Below are 22819 nucleotides of genomic sequence, written 5' to 3' on the forward strand. Positions count from 1 at the left end.
CCATGGGCCATATGTATGACACCACTGGTTGAGCCCAAGTCACTGCTGTTATTGGTGGCCATTTTCCATGGGGTCCTAGTGCTTGTCGTGTCTCCGTTTCTTATCGTGTTACATTGTTTTTGGATGGTAAAAACACAAACTACAGGGGTGCTCCCGTGTCCCCCTGTAAAGGAAGCCCATGTACAGCACAAGTACCAAAAGCATTGGGGTTGGATGCGAGAGGCAAAATCCTGGTACATCGTCGCCGTAGGAAAAGAAGCAACACAACATACAGTACATGTTACTATGGGCAATAGTCAACTAGTGCACAAGTTTGACTTCATTAATAATTTGTAGTTTTCTACTAGTACGCCAAAGTTGTCCGACTAATTAGGACAAGGCGCGTACTAGCACATGGACGAAATTGATAGCGAAGATATGGACCTAAGCGGCAATATGGCGCCCACTGGTGGTCGTAAACTGATAGCGTTCGTCTCTCTCTCTCTCTCTCTCTCTCTCTCTCTCTCTCTCTCTCAGGCAAACATATACACGCGCACACACACACCGGCACTTTGGAGAGAGGGTCGGGGACATCATGGTCGTGTCGGCGCGGAGCTGGCTCGCAAACGAGGGAGGAAAACACTTGGTCCTGGTAGGGAGGGAGACACCTTTGTCAACCTTTTCCGTGAAGTGACTTTATACTGTGGTTAAGGCTTGAACTGTATTTTTGTCTACATGTAGATGCTGTGGTTGGGAACTAATACCTGGCTCTTTGTCAAAACATTCCTGATGTACTCTGGTGGACAGCAGTATCACTACCTCTACAAGATGCTTGGGGTAATCACACACATACACGCACGCACGCACGCACACACACACGGACACACACACACACACACCGAGGTAAGAATTTGATGCTCGCAGGCCCATGTGAACGTCGGTGTAATTGTTGTCACACGTTCATGGCAGTGCGGCTGCGTGTGTTTTTGATCACCACAGACAATGTCAGATCAGGGTTAAAAGAGCACTCAGTGTGTTTATGTACCTGAGTTAGTGTAGTTTAAAGTGAGGCCCTAGAGACCTGTTTTCCGACAGAAGTGGAAAAACACTCAAAATCAAACCAAAATCCGTGCAGGATTATTATTATTTTTGTTTGTTTTTGTTTTAATAATGTGGGAAAATAAGACATGGCAGCAAGCAGCATGTGCGAACTATTCATGTGCGGCCTGACCGGTGGGAAGTACGGGGGAAATAAGGGCAAGCGTGGGCATGCCACTGGCTTTGACTAAATGCCTTGACAGAGGGCTTCAGTCTGTGTGTGTGTGTGTGTGCGTGTGTGCGGGCACAAATTAGGGCTTCAGTGTTTTAACGCTACTGAAAGAAGTTGCGATTTAACCTCAAAATCATCTTATTTGATTCACCTGTATGGTGTGTATGTGAGATCTTAGCTCCTTTTGAGGTTTTGCCGGCAGCTGTTTTTTTCCCCTTCTTCTTCCTCTTTGTGAAATACCTTGAAAGAAAAAAAGAAGTACAGAAGTAAACTCAAGATCATGTTCACTTTTAATCATCACAAACACAACCCCCCCCCCCCCTCGGTTACTTCTCTTTATCTGTGTACCTTTGTCATCCGGCGGCTGTAATATGAAGAGACGGCACCTGTGGAGAATGGCTTTAAACGAGCAGGCTGACTCGAAAACCGATGCCAAAGCACAATAAACGGTTGGCGTCAAAAAGCCCTAATTACTGATCGGTGGCTGGTTGCGTGGGGCCAGATTACACAGCTGACACCCGTCATGTATCACTTTAGGTGAACAGCACCGTTTTCACCCTGGTCAGGCGATCCTCTGCTTCACAGAATCCTAACGTAGCGTAGACACTGACTGGCGATAAACATTTAAAAAGTGGAATCTACCGATTTTCTTCACCAATTATTCACAAGGTGCTGGAGTCTATCCCAGGGTTAGAGGTGGCATCTACCGGGACTGATGACCTCACAAATCACAAATGGGGAAACATTCTTAGGTCCCCGCTGGTTTAGTTGTTTTAACGTTTTTGTTGCAATCATTTTGACATAGTACATCAGTAAACAGTAGGACAGTTAATAACAATAAGCTACAACAACATCTCAATTTTGCAAAATCACCTCCACAGGACAAACATACTATTAACTTTGGGACAGTTTTGACATTTGGCCAACCAGAAGCGACACACAACATATTAGAAAACTTTGTAGAGGGGTGTTGCATGGGCCAAGAAAGAACCCTTTGATTTGGGGGATACAGGAATTTATTTGCACTGTTACTGTTACTATTGACATAAATGGAATCCCTGAGCCGTCACAATCATTATGGTACTGCAGCTTCTGCTCGTCTGTTCCAAGAAATTGCCTGCTAAGTAGCAAACAGATGGACAAAGTCCGCACATTATATTGTCACTATAGCATTGCTGTTTTCTAGTGGTTCAGATTTTGAAATTACACTGTGTTCTCTGTATCGTGAGGATTGCCAGTTTAATGTATCAAGCAGGAGCAGGTTGTCAGCAGGTTGACACAATTGGCAGCTGTACAGTGGAGCATTTTTTTCCCTCATTTGTTTGCAAGCACATTTGCCTCAAAATCAAAGCGTTTGAATCTCGGCTTTGACCTTCTCTGTGTGGAACTTTTGCGTCTTCACCCCGTGTTTGCGCGGCTTTTCTTGGATGGATGGACGGACATCTTAGAGACAAGCGCCCTTACATGGCCACTGGAAATGTTAGTAAAATGTGCATTCAAAAAAAACCGCGAAAATAGAAATCAGCATCACCTGTCTGTCCATTGCACCCTCTGACTAAAACCCAGTTTCAGGAACCTGCATTACTATGCGTGTGTGTGTGTGTGTGTGTGTGTGTGTTTTCCTCCAGCTCGGACTGTGCATCAGCAGGGCTTCTGCATCCGTGCTCAACCTGAACTGCAGCTTGGTGCTGTTGCCCATGTGTCGCTCTCTGCTTACCTTTGTCCGAGGAACACACGCGGTAGGAAGCGTCCCATGTCATGACTTTACATCAGATACTGGACCCAGTATTTTTTTTACACTTTGCTTTAATTTCTCACTGCATAATACACAAATCTTAGCGATCGGGCATATGCAGGGGTATCAATGAAGTGTACAATTTGGTGCTGAACCAAATAAGGATTGTTTAGGCAGAGGTATGTACTTAACTGAGTCTCATTGTAGTTGGGACACCTGACTCGCAATCCAGTTCATCCCAAATGTGTTTGATGAGTTGGTGATCATCCACACCAAATTCATCTGAGCAGGCCATTATGGACCAATGCTGGAACTGAAACGAGCCTTCCTTAAACTGTTACTATAAAGTTGAAAGCAAACAACTGTCCAATCTTAGTAATGTTAAGTACTCTAACCGCTGCTTGATTAAGTCACCAGTGAGTTTATGTGTATACATTTGACATACTCGTTCTCAAGGTATCAACTAGAAAGACCCGCCGACTGCTGGACAAGCGCAAGACCTTCCATGTGGCTTGTGGGGTCGCCATCTGCATCTTCTCAGGTAAATACACAAAAATCAAAGTATTCCAACTCATTTTCTGTATGTGTGCGTGTTTGCGTGAGTGGATAATTGGATGCATGCTGGATCAGCATTCCTGCAGTACCATCTACACGTCCCTCCAGCTGGTTGGGCGTGTGTTCTCAGTTTTCAGTATGTGTGTGTGTTCTTGTGAGTCTTCTCCCAAGACATCACTGGAGCTCCTCGGAGCTTTGTTGGTTGCTTTCTCTTAATCACCGTTGAGTAGTTTGTCCTGTTCCATCTGTGTTTTCACTGTTTCACGGCAAGCTTTGCTTTAAAAGAAAAGATAACCTATGTGCTGTGTGTTTGTCCGAGGTGGAAGCTACCTTTGGCCAAAGTGCCAAATGCAATCAGACGACCATGCTCACAATAATTAAACTACATGTGGCAGAAATTTGACCAACAGTATTTTCAAAGATTTAAAGACCTGCAGAAGAAAATGTTTGTTCGACTCTTCTCATTTTTTTAAGGTCCCATATTTTGGCCATTTAGACCTCCAGAGTGACTTTCCAATATGGACGTAGTATAAAAGTGTTAATTTCATTAAAACCCCCACCTTGGTTTCGTCATAAGAGTGTCCAGAAAAGGCCCCTCTGACAGTTACTTCTGTTTGACCCAGTTTTGTATCTGCTTTCTCCATATTTGGCTAAGACGGCCCCTTTCCTCTGATTGGTTGTGTCCGTGTAGTAGACCCACTTGTGAGAGCACACGTGTTTATTATGTTGACGCTGCTGACTCGGGGGCAGAGAGGTAGGCGGAGCTCTTCGCTAGTGACGTAGATAAGCTCAAGAAATTTGAATGACCTGATTTCAGGCCTCTCGGCAGAAAATTCATCTGGATCTCAGGAATGCGTGGATGATTTTAATTCATATTTCACATGTTTACTGAGGCACCATTGAGGCAATATATCATCCCAAGTATTTGAAAAAGTTGGTTTGGTAAAATATGGAACATTTGGGTTGACTGTCTTGCTCGGCTTGTTTACTCAGAAATTAACAATGTCTCATATAAGTAATATATACCGGTACTAGTGAATACAGTTATATGGCAGTAGAAAGAAATTGAAACATTTGGTTAGCCTGATCAAAACTGGACTATAGAAGGAATGCATGCAGCATTTTTTTCAGTCCTGGCAGGGGGCTTTTTTTTCAATCCCCTAAAGAGAACATTTCCGGGGGAAAAGGATGTCACAACATGACACTTGGATAACGATATATAGTTCCAAGGAGCTATTGCAGTATGTAAACTGGACCGGGAGAATAAAAGTTATAGTTCCTCCTCACACAATTTGGACGTGAGAATAGAATCAATGCAGCTGGCAGACCAGGAAGGACATGGTCAATTCCTACAACACACTTCCCAAAACAGATACTGTACCACTGTCCATGTCAATGTTCACCATGGTTTGCCGCCAAAGGGATATTTTACATTTTGTGACACAGTTTTTTTTTTTTAGCTGGAAAGAACCCAATACTATGAAGCAAAAAATGGGTGTAGTACTGAAAGTGAATAGCTGATGTATCGTCCGGTTATAGTGGTAGCTTAAATGTAGGCTCCTAGGTGTGAATGAAGATAGAATTCCATACACCAGCATTCCATGACCAAGGTGTGAACAGTGTCTCCTGCTGGCTTTATGGAGTTGTTTCAGTCTGGGAATGTTACGCCATTGTTATGTCTCACCACTCACACACTGCAGCAGCTGTGTAGAAGCGGTTCTATTGTCATCCTGGCCTCTCATGGGTACATTTACACCATCACATTATGCAGACATTACTTGAGTGCAAGGACTGCAAATATAAAAAAAAAAAAAAAAAAAAAACCTGGAAAAAGTCTACCATTATGGTGAATGAGCCAAAACTTGTAGTTTGAAATATATCTTTTGTGACACATCTTGTGAGTAAACTAATAATATACAGAACTTTTCCAGCATTTTTAATTAGCTGTTTTTCATAAACCTTTTCAAATAGGTTTTTGCAAAAGGTTGATTAAAACAAGTGGAATGGAATCACAGATGAGTGTGTGTGTGTGTGTGTTACTGTGGTTAACTGATTTCCATGAAACTTTGAAGTAAAAGGAAAAAAAACCTTTTTATTTATTTAGGTGGCTCTATGATTTGTTTTCTTCACGTGTTTAGTTGTTGACAGGGTGTTGGCAAGACTACAATTTTGAAACCATAGACGCATAAAAAGGACCTGCAAGGACAGACATCTGCTGTTCAGCATGACCTCATCTCTAAATCCTGTCACCTTTCTTTACACTTCATCAATTACACACACACACACACACACACACAACTCCCTCAAGGCAAAGTTCTTGCGTTCTAATTGAGAAATTCCAAAGTTGTGAGCCAAAAGACAATGAGAACGAAAAGGGGGGTGAAAAGTGAATGAGGAGCTTTGCACTGAGGGAAGAAAGAATGTCTGTCTGTGTGTGGAGGGGGGGCTGTGGGAGTGGGAGAGGATGTCTGTTTGAGAAAAAGGATCCTTGTGTCTCATGATTACACCCTCTAATACCATCAGCTGTTAAACGGCTGCGTGGTTAGCCTATGATGTCAGGGAGTGTAGGTGTCTAGATGTGATTGTGTTCAAGTGAGTCAGGAGAATGTTTTGCTGACTTTCTGCTGAATGGACAAAGAAGTGTGTGTTTGCGTGTCCGCTCCCACTTCATTTGGACCTTCTCTGTGTGTGTGTGTGTCTGTAAAGCAGAGACACCCTCCATGCCTGCGCTGATGCTTGTGAGTGATTGAGCTCCAACATTATTGTATAATCTTCTCGTTCTAGTTGTTCACGTCTCTGCCCACCTGGTGAACGTTGTCAACTTCAGTAGCAGCTACTCAGAAGACTTTCCTGCTCTTAATTTAGCTCGCTACAAAGGAGAGGTGAGAAACTTAACATCTTAGCACGCCGATGTATTGCAAACAGCTATTGAGACCATATACTGTATCTTGTATTTACTGTATATCTGCATGGTTGAGCCACAATCCCAATCCTCATCCTTCTCAACAAAAATGAGTTAATTCATACTGACCACATTTCCAAAAGAGCATAAATACCTTCACGTGATGAATTATAAAAATAATAATAATGCATTTTTCATTGAGGAAAAAATAAAGAAATAAAACAAAACATCGGGAATCTTTCATAAAGGTGGCCAATCAGATAACTCTATTATACAGATAATAATAATAGGCCGATATAGTGAATATAAAACGTCTACACACCCGTGTTAAAATGCCACGTTTTTGTGATATAAAATAATTGAATTCATTTCAAAACTTTTTCCACCAGTAATCTGACCTATAACCTGTATAACTAAAATTTTCAATCTTTCAATCAAAAGGAGGAAGTAAAACCACAGTGAAATGATGTGGTTAGCACAGAGCACAGATTTTGTCAATTATTTTTTACTTCCTCTTTCAAAAAGAAACGTTTTATCAATTGAGTTGTGAGGGTTATAGGCCAAATTAATGGTGGAAAAATTTTTGAAATTATTTCTTTTGGGTATAATTTTTCTGCATCGCAACACCTGGCCTTTGAACAGGGGTGTGCAGACTTTTTATATCCACTGCATCTTGCAAGGTTCTCCTTGTTGAGGAAAACATTTTCAAACAAAGTGTTGTTTTCCTCCAGTCTTTTTGCATCTATTTCCCATTACGGTATTTTAATAAGCATAATAAAAATTAAAAAAATGGAGTTGCGCATTTTTTGCCGAGGTGGGTCGATGTTACGCTATCACTTATGACTGTGACTCGAGTTTATAGTACTTAGTGTAAAATTGTAAGTAATTAATTCCTTATTATAAACATGTAGACTTCAATCTTCTTGACGAACACATTTGTCGGCAAATGAGGCTCAAAGTTCTGATAAAGATGATTATTTATATTTTGACTGTCGCTATCTCCCTAGGACCCAAAAGTAATTATTCTGACCACAGGTAAGACAATACTATTTGTTGTCTTCATGCAGATCACGGATAGACTGTATTAACTGATCTCATCGGCTCTGATTGGCTGTTTGATTGACTTTTAGTTCCAGGAATCACTGGTGTTCTGTTGGTTATCATCCTTTTCTTGATGTTCACATCCTCTTCCCATTGCGTACGGTAAGTGATCATCACAGCATAATCCCTTTTTTTTTTTTTTTTTTCTTAAAACTTTCCAAATCTAGGCAAACGTCTTATCAGCGTCTTTACTTGCTTTGTCTGTCTCCATCTTTTCTTTGTTGTGGCGTCGCTGACTCACATTGCGCGTGTGCAAAAGAGAACAGAGGTCTGTTACCGAGCAAATCTCTATCTACTAAGTGTTTCACTCATGGCGCTGTCATTACTGAGGTCACAGTGGGTCACTCGCTCTGCGTGTGTGTGTGTGTGTAAGTGCGCTCTCTTTGCTGCCTTCAGCAAATGAAGAGAGGTTAAGAGGAATTTCCAGACTACTTAAGGGGAGAGATAAGGGTTTTGGTTAGTGGACCGAGATGTAGGATGACACCACACAAACCTGTGGAATAACCCACGTAATTATTCCTAGTCGTCTATTGTCTTTAGTGGACTGTATTATTTTTATACTTAAATCGTTGATGTAGACTTAAGATAAGTATGAATGAAAATGTAAAATCCTCAGTGCAGTAAACAAAGAAATATTTTGAATTGCTAACCTAAAGCGAGGAAGACAAAGTGGGTAGCATTTTGACAAACAATATCTGCTCGTGACTTATGTTGACAGTATGTGAAGATGAAAGAACAGCGGTTGAAGCTTCTAAAGGAGTTGAATTCAAAGCGGTGACTGGGGAGTTTGGAAACACTCATTGTGTGCGGTGTTTATGGACCCTGAGGGTCGTTGTGTGTAATGACCCCTCTAATATTGACCTCTGATGTCTTGCTTACTCAGGCTCTGAGCTGGGAGTCTGTGCGTTTGCTCGTGAACAAACTCAATTCGCTTCCTTCTTTTGTTGTCTTCGCTTTTTTTTTTTTTTTTTTTTAACTTCTTTGTCCCTCATTCAGCCCCTCCACCCCCCCCCCCCCCCCCCCCCAAAAAAAAAAAAACCTACAAAAAAATTTGAACAAATGTCTTTGGACACTACTTACTTGAAAATACAACACCTACTATTTTGCCTTCTTCATTATTTCAGAATATACAACTATGAGATCTTCTGGTACACACACAACCTGTTCATCATCTTCTACATCATCCTTATGGTGCACATGGTCGGGTAGGTATCGATTAGTTTCAGACCACTGAGTGTACATATAACACGACCTGTGTTTTTCTACAGTTATCTCCAAAGAAAGTATGTATGACTATAAGCAAATACAGAACCCCTTCAGTCAGAAACGTTACTACATTTACTAAATAATGCCTTTCTCAGCTTTTTATAGACGCATGGACGGCTGTCATGCAAAACATGACAAAGCACATTTCTTGCTGACTTATGGTGCACAAAATGTCATGGCAACATTAACATGATGAAGAGTAAGTGGTTTATTTTGGAAAAACAGTCCATAACTGCCTCACATCAAATTTACTGAGGTACTTAGTATTAATTTCCAAGATTACTGTACTTGGTATTTGTTGTATTTATAGTACACGGACACTATTAACAACCTGTAATCAATCTTCTAACATATGCATTATGATACAGAATACTGCAACATGATTCCTGATTCGTGCTAAAGTTCAGGAGTGTGCAGAGACCTTTGGAGGGGCAGGTGCTCAAAATTAAAAGGGGGGCACATGGAATAAGAGTTTGTAACGCCTTAGCATAGCATTGCAGGCTATTAATGAAAACGGAATAAGAAAAGACACTTGGCTTAAGGACATCAGGAATTGCAGTTTCTAGCAAAGGTGCGCACCATTTGCTTAGTTGTTAATCAGAATGATAACAAACCCAGCAATTAGTATTTTGTGTGCAAATTACATCTATTTTGTGGTCATATATTAGCATTTTGTGTGCATGTCACAACTATATCGTGGCCAAAATAAAATTCCCAAGTCATGGCCGGAGCTCTGTACAGGTTAGTGGCTTTATTCTCATTGTTCAATGAAACACAATTGAGAAAATAATTTTAGAACGTGGTCCACCTCACATTCTCCATCCGCAGCATAACATTGTTTCTCTGCCCTCAATTACTTTGTAATTATAGATTATAGATTTTGTTTCAAAGACTTTTATTAAGCGTCGTCTGCAGGACAGTAAATAAAATATCTCAACAACACATTCACAACACTCCGGATCGTGACTGAATTTATCAAACACTAACCCAGTCATTCCCAACGAATGCCCGGTCTGCCCAGTTTGAAATCCTAAAGCTGACCAAAACCTTAAATCAAAACTCTGATCAACGTATGAGGCAAGGATCAATAATTTTCCAAACAATGTTCCATAAACATGTGCAAAGCAGTGAGTGGCTTTGTTTATTACATTCAAATAGTTGGCAGGCAAGCTAATATACTGTAGGCAACAACATCAGTCTTTCATCAGGGTTCCGATTTGACCTTATGACACATCGTGTATCAAAATGCAAACTTTTGATCAAGTCAAAAAGGCAGGTTCCCAGGCACCTTAAGCCCCCCTTGCATGCTCCTTCTAAGGTTGTTCAGTCCAATCCATCTATTTGTGTGTACATTGGATTCCATTTTTCAATGACCCACCCAAGTGTCATTGAAAGAAAAATACTTTTTTTTATATTGTAACAACATATTGCAATTTGTTGCACATATTGCACTTTGTCTTTGTTTTGATCATGAAAGCTCTCAAAACTACATTTTGGCGTGTGAACGCCATGTCTTTCTGTTGTGTGAAGGTATAAAACTGGCAAAACTGATCATCTCTATTTTCATCTTCCAAAAAGAGGCGCACTAAAATATCAGACCAACATTGGGGCCCATCCCCCTGGGTGCTTACGAGCCAATCACAGCAGCTCAGAGCAACAACGGGAGGAACTGGAGCAACGCGATGATGCGGAGATGCGGTGCAGGGAAGAGGCTCACTTCCAGCCCCACTGCCCTCAGGTCTGTGTTTGTGTCTGGGTCTCCGTCTGCGTGCATTCCTCTACCATGTGCTGCACGTTTTTGCATGTGCGTCTCTTTTTGCAGTGAGCGTGTGCAGTGTATTTTCTGTCGCGAGTGTTTGAGGGAGTGGGTCCTGTTTATTAGAGGCGTGGGGATGTTAGGGAGGGGGAGTCATCCTTTTTTTGTTTTTCTTACATCAAGGTCTCTGCTTGTGAATGTACTTCCTCCTGTGTGTGATTATGTGTTTGCACATGGTCGTTAAGCTGCAAGGCAGCTCCATAAAATCCCAGTGAAAGCCTCCTCAGGCTTTGGGGGAGCTGAGAGCAATTAGACTGCAACAGGTACCTCCCAAAAGAGAGAATAGGTAACAGCACACGCATTGTTTTAACAAATGTCATCCATCCTTTTTGCCATTGGGGCTGTTTGAATATCGACATCAGCTGGTTTGGTCACAACAATCTGCTTCTCCTGATGGTTTAAGGAATCAAAACATACACCCTTGGCTAATTTACCATTTGAGTGGAACAGTGTTTTAATTTCTACCAAAATTTGGGGAAAAATATGCCCCCCCATAAAAACGTAATGCATGCGGTCCCACAATATTGTATCAGCATATCTCGTGAGACTTCAGAAGTGTATTTTTCACCTATTTTTTCACCTTTTTAAATGATTTCTAATAATATAAGCAGATACATACCCAAATTAAATTACATATCATATTGTGGTAAGATTATATTTAATACTCATAAAAAGTTCTCTTGTAATAATAGTAGAAATACAAAGCGGCTCTTTGTAACACTACATATGACACTATAAACACAGCGAGTGCAGCGAGCGTGGCTTCAGTTCCCGCTCAGTGACAGCACATACGTGTCTTTATATGCACCCTGCAACCGGTTTAAGGGTGTACGCCGCCTTGCGCCCTAAGTCAGCTGGGATAGGCTCTAGCTCGCTGTGACCCTGAACAGGATAAGCAGTATAGAAAATGGATGGATAGATATAAGTGACATGCAGTCCATAGAAAGGCTTTCTGGTTAATTGACTACAATGCGTGCATGTGTGTGTGTGCGCGTGTGTGTGCCCATAGACATGGCTGTGGGTGTCGGGTCCTCTGTGTCTCTACTGTGCGGAGCGTTTGTACCGCTACATCCGGAGCAGTGAACCGGTTACCATAGTGACTGTCATCAAGCACCCGTGTGATGTCATTGAGTTACGAATGCTTAAGAAGAACTTTCAAGCTCGTCCGGGTCAGGTACGATATGCGTTTGGTTACACGCTCTTGTATTCATGTAGTGGCAACTTCCTCATCTTGTCTCTTCATGCTCTTCCTCTTGCAGTATATTGTTCTCAATTGTCCCAATGTCTCATCATTTGAGAACCATCCTTTCACGCTAACGGCGGTAAGCTTCTTCCGACACATTCCTGACATGTGACATTTAAAAACACAAGTACATGCCTATGTATTCACTTAGGTGTGTTATCATAGTGTCTCATTTTTGAAAACATGCTCTTCTTTGCCCCCTCTGCTACTTGAATTAATTTGAATGACAGCAGGAACATCCTGTGACTTGGCCGCACACATTATTTGTCGGGTTCCTGGGAACACACACACTGTGAAATGACTGGTGTAGGACGGTAGAGAGAATCACTCTGACAGAGAGCAGACGGACCCCTGGGGCCAGCATCTGCCAACAGGAAGACTGTAAATGTGTATCTGTTTGTGTGTGTGTGTAATACACTAGGATTAATGGAAAAACATGTTGCTATAGAATGCTATTGCACATGTTATTTATTTGTGTGTTTTGTAGTACTCCCCAACAACTGAGTCATCTGTATTTGGGTCTGTGTGTGTGTGTGTGTGTGTGTCTTAGTCTTTCTTTCCTTGTAATTCACTGTGTGCTTTGTAACTTTGCAGTGTCCCACGGAGAACAAAGAAACATTTGGCATCCATCTACGAGTCGTGGGAGACTGGACTGGTGAGTATACGTATGCGCACACGTACACATACACGCACGCACACACCCACGCACACATTCTAGAAGACAGCTGCGCTGATCAAGCAGGATAGAGATGTGCACAAACCTATCACGTACCTCTCTGTGGTGGCACCAGACACAAACAAAGAGTAAAAAAAAAAAAAAAATTCATGTCAAGTAAATCTGTTCCTTTTCACATACATACGGGGCAATACCCATGCCTTAGGGAGACTGTGACAAGTGCAAACGTGTTGTTTCCACATGCACGCTTGCTTTGAGAAGACAAGAGGGGAAGTCAATTTATTTGTGTTGGCCACGATGACATGTGAAAGTACAACACAAGAAAACATTGCACTAGAAATGTAAAGATACGTACTGAAGCATTTTGATGCTTCTTCAATCAAATATTACAGCATTGCTTTTGTACGTGTTGTGTTTGGATTCCACTAACCAATCTTCGAGTTTATTCGGGGGCTAAAATAATTATTTTTCTATTTTTCTCCTCAGAGCGCTTCACGCAGCTGTTACTTCCTGACATGAGGAGAGACTTGGACATCCTCCCTGTGGTTCATCAGAGGAGCTATCCCAAGTACGTGCGTGTGAGATGTGTGTGTGTGTCTGAGAGAGAGAGAGAGAGAGAGAGAGAGCGAGGGAGTTTTGAGAGTGTTCTCGATGACACCAACTGTTGTAGAGATAATGAATGCTGGTAGACACGCGCATCCACACACATAGACAGACAAACACAGTGAGATTTCAGATGCAGGATGTTTATCTGAGCATGTGTACTTAACTCAGAGTAGGAAGTCAAATTCATTGTGTATGTGTGTGTTTATTTGTGTCGTAAATTGATGTTGTCTCCATGTGTATGTTCAGGCTTTATGTGGACGGTCCGTTTGGAAGTCCTTCAGAGGAAGTGTTCAACTATGACGTCAGCCTTTGTGTCGCGGGCGGAATAGGGGTCACGCCGTTTGCCTGCATCCTGCGCGCTCTGCTGTGAGTACTTCCTAGTCCCCACTGTACGTCACATGAATGGTGGCGATTTTGTTTCAGCTGTCATTTGAACGGTTCTACCTGTCTCTCCTCGCCATTGTGGACCCAGTGACGGCTGGAAGGGGTTCAGGTTGAAGAGGTTATACTTTGTGTGGGTCTGCAGGGAGCTCCAGTCCTTCTACTGGTTCACCGAGTTGTTGTGTGCCCTACATCTTAAGGTTGGATCACACTCACTTTTGTTAAGCGCAACATGGTTGGTCCACTATTGGCTTTAAAATAGTTGTATGTCACTTCAAGTGACTTGAAAACAGTCCATTCCACTATAAGAGATTAGCCAATTCCCCCAAGTTGTTTGGACTTCCCTGTGTTTATATTATAAATATATATATATATATATATATATACAGGTCAGTGAAAGTTTTCCAGCTTTCAAGTGACAATAATTATATAAAAAAAATAGATATAGGGCGTGTAAAGTGTTGTATAATTCTTGAACCTTGGGGTATTTTGATGAAAGCACATGACAGACGTCATTTGTGAAATAAAAGCATAATGTTTCCTTTAAAGTGAAGAGGGAGGTTAGAGGTGGGGGCTGTAAATGCGCTTTTGAAGTCAGTTGTGACAGTGCTGCCACCGTGTGGTCAATGGTTGACATAACAAAGGAATTAAATGAACACTCTCACTCTTTTTGTGTCATCTAGTTATGGCATGAAAACAGACCTGACTACTTTAACTTGAAACTGTACATCAGCCAGGCGGACAACCAGCAGGTAGGCGACGCACATACAAACACAAAACACATACACAGTGTTGATTATTTCCATGAATGTCGGTTGAGCTCAAGATATCCTCTCCACACATCCAGAACTGAGGGCAGAAGCCACGCGTTTAGATGATTTTTCTTTTCTAAATACTCTTTTTACTTTTCGTGAAGTGCATATCTGAGGAGAAGTACCGTCTGCTTGCGTCACGGCTGCTGGTGGGTCGACCCAGGTGGAAGTTACTATTAGATGACATCGGAAGGACCAATAAGCAGTGAGTATGAAGAATGATCATTTTCAGCTTGCTTCAAGGAATGACATTTCTAATTGTGTTTGCATGTGACTTTTCAGTAAGCGAGTGGGGGTGTTCTGTTGCGGACCCAAAAGCATCTCCAGGACTCTTCACAGACTGTGTAACTCGGCTCAGTTCCCTGGAACCACTTTTGAATTTAACAAGGAGTCCTTCAGCTGATTGGGCTTCAGCGAGAAAAGCATAGCTGCATTGGATTTAATCACTCAACATTGGCTTTATGTAATAGAGCCACTCTAAAAGAAAGGTGACTTAAACCTTGGCTATTTACAGCCTGACTGTAGTATTACTTTCCCTGGGGAGATGGTCTCACAGCCTAAACCTGATGCGTTGCAGAGGTCTCTAGAAAGGGATCAGCCTCTGAAGTTCACCGGGAATTGTGAACAACCCATGTCACTATGAACCAACGAGAATGCGCTTCATTTTGGAAGTTGCTATTGGATTTAGCTCTTTGCTTGGATAATGGAGGGATCGACCAAGTGAGGACCACAAGCACAATTCGATGAGCGCATCATACTGCGGGTGTTCCTCTCACTGTGGATCAGTGTGGACATGTCATATGAAGAAGAATTGTTAAATCATCCCACGATGGGAAATTTGTATTATTATTATAATTTTTTTTTTACACTTTATATGCATACCAACACAATTGTATTTATATGCACAAGTGGGGAAAATATTTCATATGACCGTGGAAGAAGAAGAAACCATAAATTGTAAGAAAAAAAAAACTATACACATCTCAAACCAGTTGTTCGAATTAGTTCTTGTTTTCATGTATTTATTTTGTTTCAGCGTATTTTATCCATGGACGACATGGTGCTTTGTGGTAAGCATGTCTTCCTCACAGTTCTGAGGTTCGGGGTGCGAACCTCGACTAGGGCATTCCCGTTGCAGTTTGAATGTTCTATCTGTCCTTGTGTGGATTTTCACCGGATTCCTCCCACATTCCAATAATTTGCTTGTTAGGTTAATTGAAGATTCTAAATTGTCCATAGGTGTGAATGTGAGTCTGATTGCTTTTTGTCAATATAGGCCCTGCGATTGACAGGCAACCTGTCCAGGATGTACCGTGCCTCTCGCCCAAAGTCAGCTGGGAAAGGCTCCAGGTTAACCAAGACCGTAATGCGGACAATTGGTATAGAAAATGGATGGATGTTTTTTTTTTTTCGATCTTAAATGCCTATAGCTCTAGAAAAGAGATGAGGTCATTTGTTTGAAGCAAAAATATTGAAAATATATACAGTAAATCTTGGTTCCCTTATGGGGTATGATGATGCAAAATGTGTGAAATTTAAATTTTTCAAAAATAGAAGGACCACATAGAACATTAGGATCAGGTATAATTTTAATGCAGCAACTCACATACATTTCATGAGTTTGTGAAAGATCACCTGCATTACGATCCTTTAGCACCAGTGCTTCGGTCATTGTGTTCACTTGTGTAAAAACAGGGTCGTTACCTTTCAATTGGTTGATAATAACGTCAATAATAATTATACATTTAATAGTAATTTACACCCATTTAATGTCTGAATATTGAGAATGTTAAGATTCAACAAACATCTTTTAAGGTGAGCTTTTCCACCCAACCCAAGCATGTGATTTATTATTATTATTATTATTGTTTAATTATCATTATTATTGTTTTATTATTATTATTGTTTTCTTTTTCTTCTTCTTCTTCTTCTTCTTATTATTATTATTATGTGGACCTTTATGAAACTTGGTTGCCAGTGTGCAGGTGCATGTATACCCGCACATCCTCACTGTATCTGATTCCTGAAAGTTTGAAATACAAGGGACATCTTCCTGAATGAATTCCAGCTTGGTGTTTCCAAATTTCATGAAGGGTTGTGCACCCAAATCAACCAATTTACATAAGACGCTTTATTGTCACCTAGAACCACTGCCTGCGCAGTGCATTCTAAATACTGTATTGTATTAAAAAAAAATCCTAGGTGATGTTTGTGACATTGAACCATTACAGGACTTTTCACTTCATTGACTAAATCTTTGGTTTTGGTATTCACAAAATACAAAAATTTAGTTTTGCAATGCTGCTAAGACTACAATCTAGATTTATATCACCTGTAATGTGATGGAAATTAGTTCTTTTAATGAGTCGAAACTTTTGATTCAGGTGCATTGACGCTTCACCAAATATGATCTTACGTAAAAATGGAATTATGTAAAATGTCCCATTGTTGTTACTTAAACTCCTGTGTATGTATAGCCAGAATATACTGTGTGTGTGTTACAGAGTAGTCTGATAGGAAGCTGAACCTTCCTCCGAGCTGCTCTGAAGAAGCGGCTGTCGTTCTCCAAAAATGGAGGCCCGCTTCCTCCTCTGGTTCCGTCTCCATTTCCTTCTTGCTACGACAGCAATGACCGCAATGACTGCCGCGATGAACGCACCGATGAGACCGGCTCCCAGCAGCCACTGCCAGATCTGCTGGGCCTGCTGGAGGTAAGGCGTCAGGATTTCTTGTACAAATCTCTGGCCTGTGGAGGCAGAAAGAATGACACTAATTCATATCTACAAGGCTGAAAAATGGATAAGTCACACTTATGTTTTTGACTGACCTGGGTCCAACAAATAGGCATATTCGTATCCCATTGACTTGGTGGAGAGGAAATTGTCTCCATTTCTATAAAGAGGCAGGAATGGCACCATGTAGTAGCCATCATTGTGGCCAATGGGAGCATTGGCAAATGGATAGAAGGCCCGTTCAGGCTGGTGGTTTCGGAGCCAGCGCTCAAAGATGCTGTTCAAAAGAAGATGGTTGGTTACATTGGGTTACAGTGAAGTGAAAAACAAATGGAGTAATGCGTGTGTTCTGGATTTACTCCACCTATCTATGAAAGCGTGGTGCAGGAGGAATATGGGGTCATTGGCGGAACCTTGCACAGAGGACATGGAGCCGTTCATGAAGACGTGCAAGGCGTTGTGTATGGTGCTTTGGCCTTGAACTGCCATGCCTGTGACTGGGCTGGCAAAACCTGAGGGAACGAAGGACCGTGAGGGCAGTTTTTTATATTATGGACAAACGTATCGGGACACCTTACTATTACAACTACAGGAATGTATACATTAGAGATGATCAAACTAGTGGACCCGTTCGGTGTGGACATCGGATTGCAAGTAAAAAATGTAAAACATAGTATGTATTGAACATATTGTGTTTTAAAATGTTGATTTTCTTTTACATTGATTCATAGATTTTCCATTTCCTACACTTTGATACTAATTTGTGATCTCCTCCCTCAGTTTGTGTTCCAAATACAGAAAAGTGATATGTCTAATTTTGTGGCCTTATTTATTCTGAGTTTGTGTTGAAACATTTCGGTAAGTGGGGACGAGCACACTGTTAGGGGGGCATTGACAGGTCATTGTCCGCTGTGCCAGGCAGGACATGTTAAATTGTTGTAGAACTGAAACAAATTGTTATTCTATACCATCTTTTGAGTCTTTCTGACTGTTACAAATTGCAAGTCTATAATAGTGCTGCTATGAAATAAAGTCACTTTTGCAAAGCAGCAATGGGCTCAAGTGGCACGAGTGCTAATTACAGGCCTGTACAATTCAGTTCTTTAGATAATATAAAGTAGTCGTACAGCAATGTTCTAACTACCGTATAGTCCCTGATCAGGTAGTACCATATTTGGAACATTAATATGCTTCCTGTCATTTCCCTTTAAATTAATGTTCCAAGTATGGTACTGCAGTACTATTGTTATTTGTACTGTTATTAAATTTGCTTCATCTTTGTTGCATAGGTGGCTGTCACAGCACATGATTTGGATTCATGGATGGATGTATCGATACATAGATGTGTCAGGCCTCTGATTAATTGTACCCCTCCTTTCATGACCTCATTCAATATAATTGGTGTAGGAAATGGATGGGATCGATTGAGGGACGGACATTTTCACCATCATGAATATCTATCCCTGTGTGAGCTTGCAAATGGGCCAAAAATCCCCCTCTGGATTAGAGAGATTAGCCCGAGGATTATGTTCACCTTCATTTGTTAGGCATGTGAGTACTGTAATACAAATGTATGTGTGTAATTGTGTTTTTTTTTTTTATTTTTTTTATTTTTTTACGGATCTTACCCTCAACAACGTTCCTGAAGCTCATGTTGGCGAATCGGTCCATGGGTCCGGTCTCGTACTCGCGGAGGCCCAAGGCGAAGTCGACATCAGCTGATGTCGGCAGTCGCCGCACTCGGTTCGTATCGTGGTTGCCAGGGTTACGCAGCAGTGGTCCTTCCACTGTAGCATTGCACAATGCCTCGCGACTGTTGTATTCCTCAGGCTGAGTGCAGATCACCTACAGTACATGTAAACAGACAGATACACCAAGTTAATTCAACATTTTTGTACAAACCCAAGATCGGTTCCTAGTAAGTGAGGATGATGGATAGAAATCAAGAAGATGGTAAACGTTAAGTTGTTCATCATTGTTAATGTAACAATACTGTAATATTGTTGTCCTCTTCATGAATGTAAACTAATAGGGACTGAGCCCTCCTAATTGACATACCCCACAACAGTTTATATTTGCCCATTTTAAACTGCACATACAAGCCACAAACTACAACCCGGCAATTTAATATCGTTTCAAATTCATCTAACATTACCCTAAAAGATAAATGGCTTATAGATAATTTGATTTAGAAAAAAATCCCAAAAAGTGAGCCTGACGACTCGCTTGTAACTTCTTCCGCATCCTTGGCTAAATTTAGCTCCACCCCGACATACAAGGCTTGTCTCAGTCCCTCGGCATCCAGATGCCACAAGATGGCGCCAATTCTTTGGCTATTTATGGGCGTTTCAGAAAAAAAAAATACACCCAAAAAAAAAACAACAACAACAAAAACCAAAAACTGCAAATAGGTGTGTTTTTCAGCAAATAAAAAAATTCAGCGAGAAGATTAATTTGTGAGTAGGTAGGCAAATGGCGTATATCAAACATTGTATATCCATCCATTTTGAATAACACTTCTAGTTATTATGGTCATGGGTGAGCTGGAGCTAATCCCAGCAGACTTTGAGCCAGTTAATCAAGGGGCACCAACCATTTACACTCACATTTTCACTTTGGACAATTGAACCTTTTCAGTTAACATAAGAAGCATGTTTTTGAGATGTGGTAGTAAGCTGTATGTAATGTATAGTGTATGTAAATGTCAATTGTATCCCAATTCATGATGTATTTTAGTCATTTAGTCTAATTGGCTTGTTGATCTGATTTTTTTGTGTAAACTGTGCTCTAAAAAGATGACTGAACTATTTTAACTGGATAAGTAAGGGGAAAATTATTAACGTAAATTAACATGGAGAAGTTCATTAAAAATATTCTTGCCTTCCATGATGAAAAGACCGAGGCAGGGCTGATGAGGTTTGGATTGAAGGGGCTGCGGCCCCCCATCAAACTATCTGTGCACACCTCACAGGTTTGGGCGTCCCTCCAGTCCCAGTATGGGATGGTGAAGTTAAAATCTCCTGTTAGCTTCCTTATCTCATTCTCCCAGTGAAGCAGGTAGACTCGATGCCAGGGCAGAAAGGCTGCAGATTCATGGGCGAAGTCGATGTCCGTCCACACGTTCCCTGGCCCTCCCAGGAAGGCGTCCCGCGACACGTAGTAGTGCATCCAGACGAACAGATCATAAGTGTTGATTTCAGCGAACATAGGATTCTCACCATTTTCGCCCATCTCTGCTCTGGTTGCCGTCGTGATGACATAGTCAGGACTGACAGTGTTCTTGGCCAGGTTTAAGTAGGAGATGAACTTTTGTCGGTCAGCAGCTGACAGCTTCAGGATGTTTCGCCGCACCGATTCCCTGTATTCTGCACAGTTTGCTCCCCAGTAGCCAAACTTGCACTCGCCGCAGTTAAAACCGCCGTAGTTTCCCGCACAGCGACAGGTTCGGTTGTAGAAAGCCAAAGGCCAGCGCTCCCTGTCGTCAATCCCACTGTGGGGGTACTGCGGGCCGTGGGGCTCTTCTGACACTTCCACCTCTGTGCAGAAACCGCGGCCCGACAGGGCGCCGCACGCTGAGCCGTCTCCATCCCACACGGGGCAACACTCTTTGGTCCGTAGGGCCTCTGTGTTGGCACAGGGGCGAGGGAATTGGCAAAAGCAGGCCCCGAGAAGCTGCAGAAGAAGCACGGCCGCAAACAGGCTCCTCATGCTCAAGTATTGGCAGTCAGTCGGTCACTGTAACACCCGTCGAAAAGATAAAGTTACCCCGGCTTAGTCAGCCACACACAAACAAATTCATTTGCATCTTTGAAATCCACATTTATTAAAACTACCTTTTGTGCTGTTTGAGAATGTGCTCTGCCAATGTGTTCCCCTCCAAGCCTCCAACCTCCTTCCACCCTCGCTGTCTCCACCCTGCCCACAGTAAACTGTTCGCTCCAAACTCATTGAGCTGATTTAGGGGGCGTCCGCGGACGCAGTAAAGTGTGATCTCATGCACACGCACTCACGCGCGCACAACTTTGTGTCTGCCCTCATACAAAATCACATGCTTAGGATAATAGTCCAGATTCTTTTATTCTGCCTTGAGACCAACTGACCTCTGATGCACTATACCTCAGGCACAAATGTATGACTCGGCGTGCCTATCCAACTTTTTCATAGGTTCCATGTTTATTCATATTGGCAATGTGTGGTTGCAATGGCAGAAAAAAAATTAAAATAAAGTTCAAATTTTGTAAATGTATAGGTCAGGAAAATTTTAGTATTGGTACAGCGGTTCAATTTGAATCAGTGTGAAAGTGTAGTAATAAGCGTGTTAATGGTTGTCAAATATGTGTGAGCATTATGTTTTATGAGGGGCCATTACAGACATTATTTAGGATTAGCTGTCACACTATTCAAATGCTCTCTTACACACTACTAAAAGGCTCTATTACACAATACTGAAATGTTTTCGCTCATAAACGCTTTTCAACTGCTCGTACAAACACGAGTGAAATGCTCTCATACGCAGGACTGAATGTCTTGCGCTCATAATCACTCCTCAAACGCTCTTATTGTCAAACTCGCCCACTCGTGCATGTCAACCGGACTCACACGTGCATGTCAAAAACGCTCGAGCTAGTATGTCAATTGCTCTTACGTGCGCATGTCAAATGCTCACATGCAAATAGTGTCAAGCTTAATTTCGTTAGGTAGTTCAATTCAAAAAGTGAAGTGCCCGCTGAACAGTATTTTCCCAAGTGTTTAAAGAATCCACATACTGTATGAGTACTGAAATAAATGGATTTTTCAACCATATTGTAATCTATTGCGATGTAAGCTAGGTATTATTTTAGCTTGTAATTTAACAGGAAGTACTACCTGTCACAGACAGGAAAGACTTTCTGTCACAAGCTAGAAGACCCCTTCATACCCGAAAAAAGTTAAAAAGCATGCTTCACCATGTCATCAAACTCACTAATGATGGCTCAACAACTCACAAATAGCTTAACCGAAGCAGCAGTTAGGGTCGTAATATTCTGGTTAGTAACATCGCATCGCTATTTGCGATTTCCCCTCCACACACGGACCGGGCAGCGGCACAGCTCCACGGACACTTCCCACCAGAAGAGCAAGTGCACCGCGGTATATGGCACAACAATTAATGTCGAGGTTGAGAAGGTAGTTATAGCTTTATTATCTTTTAATAAACAGCTAAACGGTTAGCTTTCTATAGCTCCACTCCCAACGGACTGTTTGCGCCAGCTCACCACTGACCGTAATGCAGCCAAGCGGTGCTAAATATGGATGCTACATATAACTCGTTATTGTATTTTTTTTCTAAATACACTTTATTACGTCAAGCATACAGTACTCACAAATGGTTAGAGATGTATTTGACTTTGGGGTGACATTTCAGGATGAACCTAAAATTCACTTTACAGATGAACTTAATTTGACCTCTAAACTTTCGAAGGCACGTGTACAGATGTCGAATGTTTCAGTAGTTTTTGTTCAACTTGCTTTTCTTGACGCCTAATGACTGACCAAAAGTACGTGGCCAGTGCGTGGCTTCAAACAGAACTTCTCAGGTGGAAGTAGAAATTTCATCGATTTCAGAAAATAATTCCACCCCTAACTTATGAAATGTGTATTACGCCCGAGCAACAAGGGAGCGGAAAAATCAATTTACAGATTATAAAATATGAGGTCCTTATCATCTACCAAGTTTTGACAACCAAATTCAGCAATCTTCAGATG

At 41.6% G+C, this 22819-nt stretch overlaps 2 protein-coding genes across 6 annotated transcripts; one reads left to right on the plus strand and one right to left on the minus strand.

Moving 5' to 3' along the window:
* The first annotated feature begins 521 nt into the window (after positions 1 to 521).
* On the plus strand, positions 522 to 16400 carry LOC133482358 (NADPH oxidase 4). Of its 4 annotated transcripts, none has more exons than XR_009789769.1 (19): positions 522 to 631; positions 721 to 816; positions 2878 to 2988; positions 3441 to 3525; positions 6324 to 6421; positions 7449 to 7476; positions 7572 to 7644; positions 8667 to 8747; positions 10339 to 10546; positions 11634 to 11798; positions 11884 to 11946; positions 12462 to 12522; positions 13030 to 13111; positions 13396 to 13515; positions 13622 to 13730; positions 14214 to 14282; positions 14447 to 14547; positions 14625 to 15299; positions 15379 to 16400. XR_009789769.1 is itself a non-coding variant. In XM_061782417.1 (18 exons), the coding sequence occupies exons 1-18, from the start codon at positions 575 to 577 to the stop codon at positions 14743 to 14745; spliced, it is 1728 nt and encodes a 575-aa protein (XP_061638401.1). In that variant the 5' UTR covers positions 522 to 574; the 3' UTR covers positions 14746 to 16400. The 4 variants fall into 4 exon arrangements, 2 of the variants coding, with proteins under 2 accessions (XP_061638401.1, XP_061638402.1); XR_009789770.1 differs by having other exon boundaries at positions 14625 to 14830; positions 14920 to 16400; XM_061782417.1 differs by having other exon boundaries at positions 14625 to 16400.
* A 305-nt stretch (positions 16401 to 16705) lies between these two features.
* On the minus strand, positions 16706 to 22679 carry tyr (tyrosinase). Of its 2 annotated transcripts, XM_061782419.1 has the most exons (6): positions 20908 to 22678; positions 19955 to 20809; positions 18703 to 18919; positions 17439 to 17586; positions 17170 to 17351; positions 16706 to 17088 (listed from the first exon to the last, which is right to left on the minus strand). In XM_061782419.1, the coding sequence occupies exons 2-6, from the start codon at positions 20780 to 20782 to the stop codon at positions 16841 to 16843; spliced, it is 1623 nt and encodes a 540-aa protein (XP_061638403.1). In that variant the 5' UTR covers positions 20783 to 20809; positions 20908 to 22678; the 3' UTR covers positions 16706 to 16840. The 2 variants fall into 2 exon arrangements, with proteins under 2 accessions (XP_061638403.1, XP_061638404.1); XM_061782420.1 differs by having other exon boundaries at positions 19955 to 22679.
* Positions 22680 to 22819: the final 140 nt, after the last annotated feature.

The sequence above is a fragment of the Phyllopteryx taeniolatus genome, chromosome 8 (assembly GCF_024500385.1).
Source record: "Phyllopteryx taeniolatus isolate TA_2022b chromosome 8, UOR_Ptae_1.2, whole genome shotgun sequence".
Taxonomy (NCBI): Eukaryota; Metazoa; Chordata; class Actinopteri; order Syngnathiformes; family Syngnathidae; genus Phyllopteryx; species Phyllopteryx taeniolatus.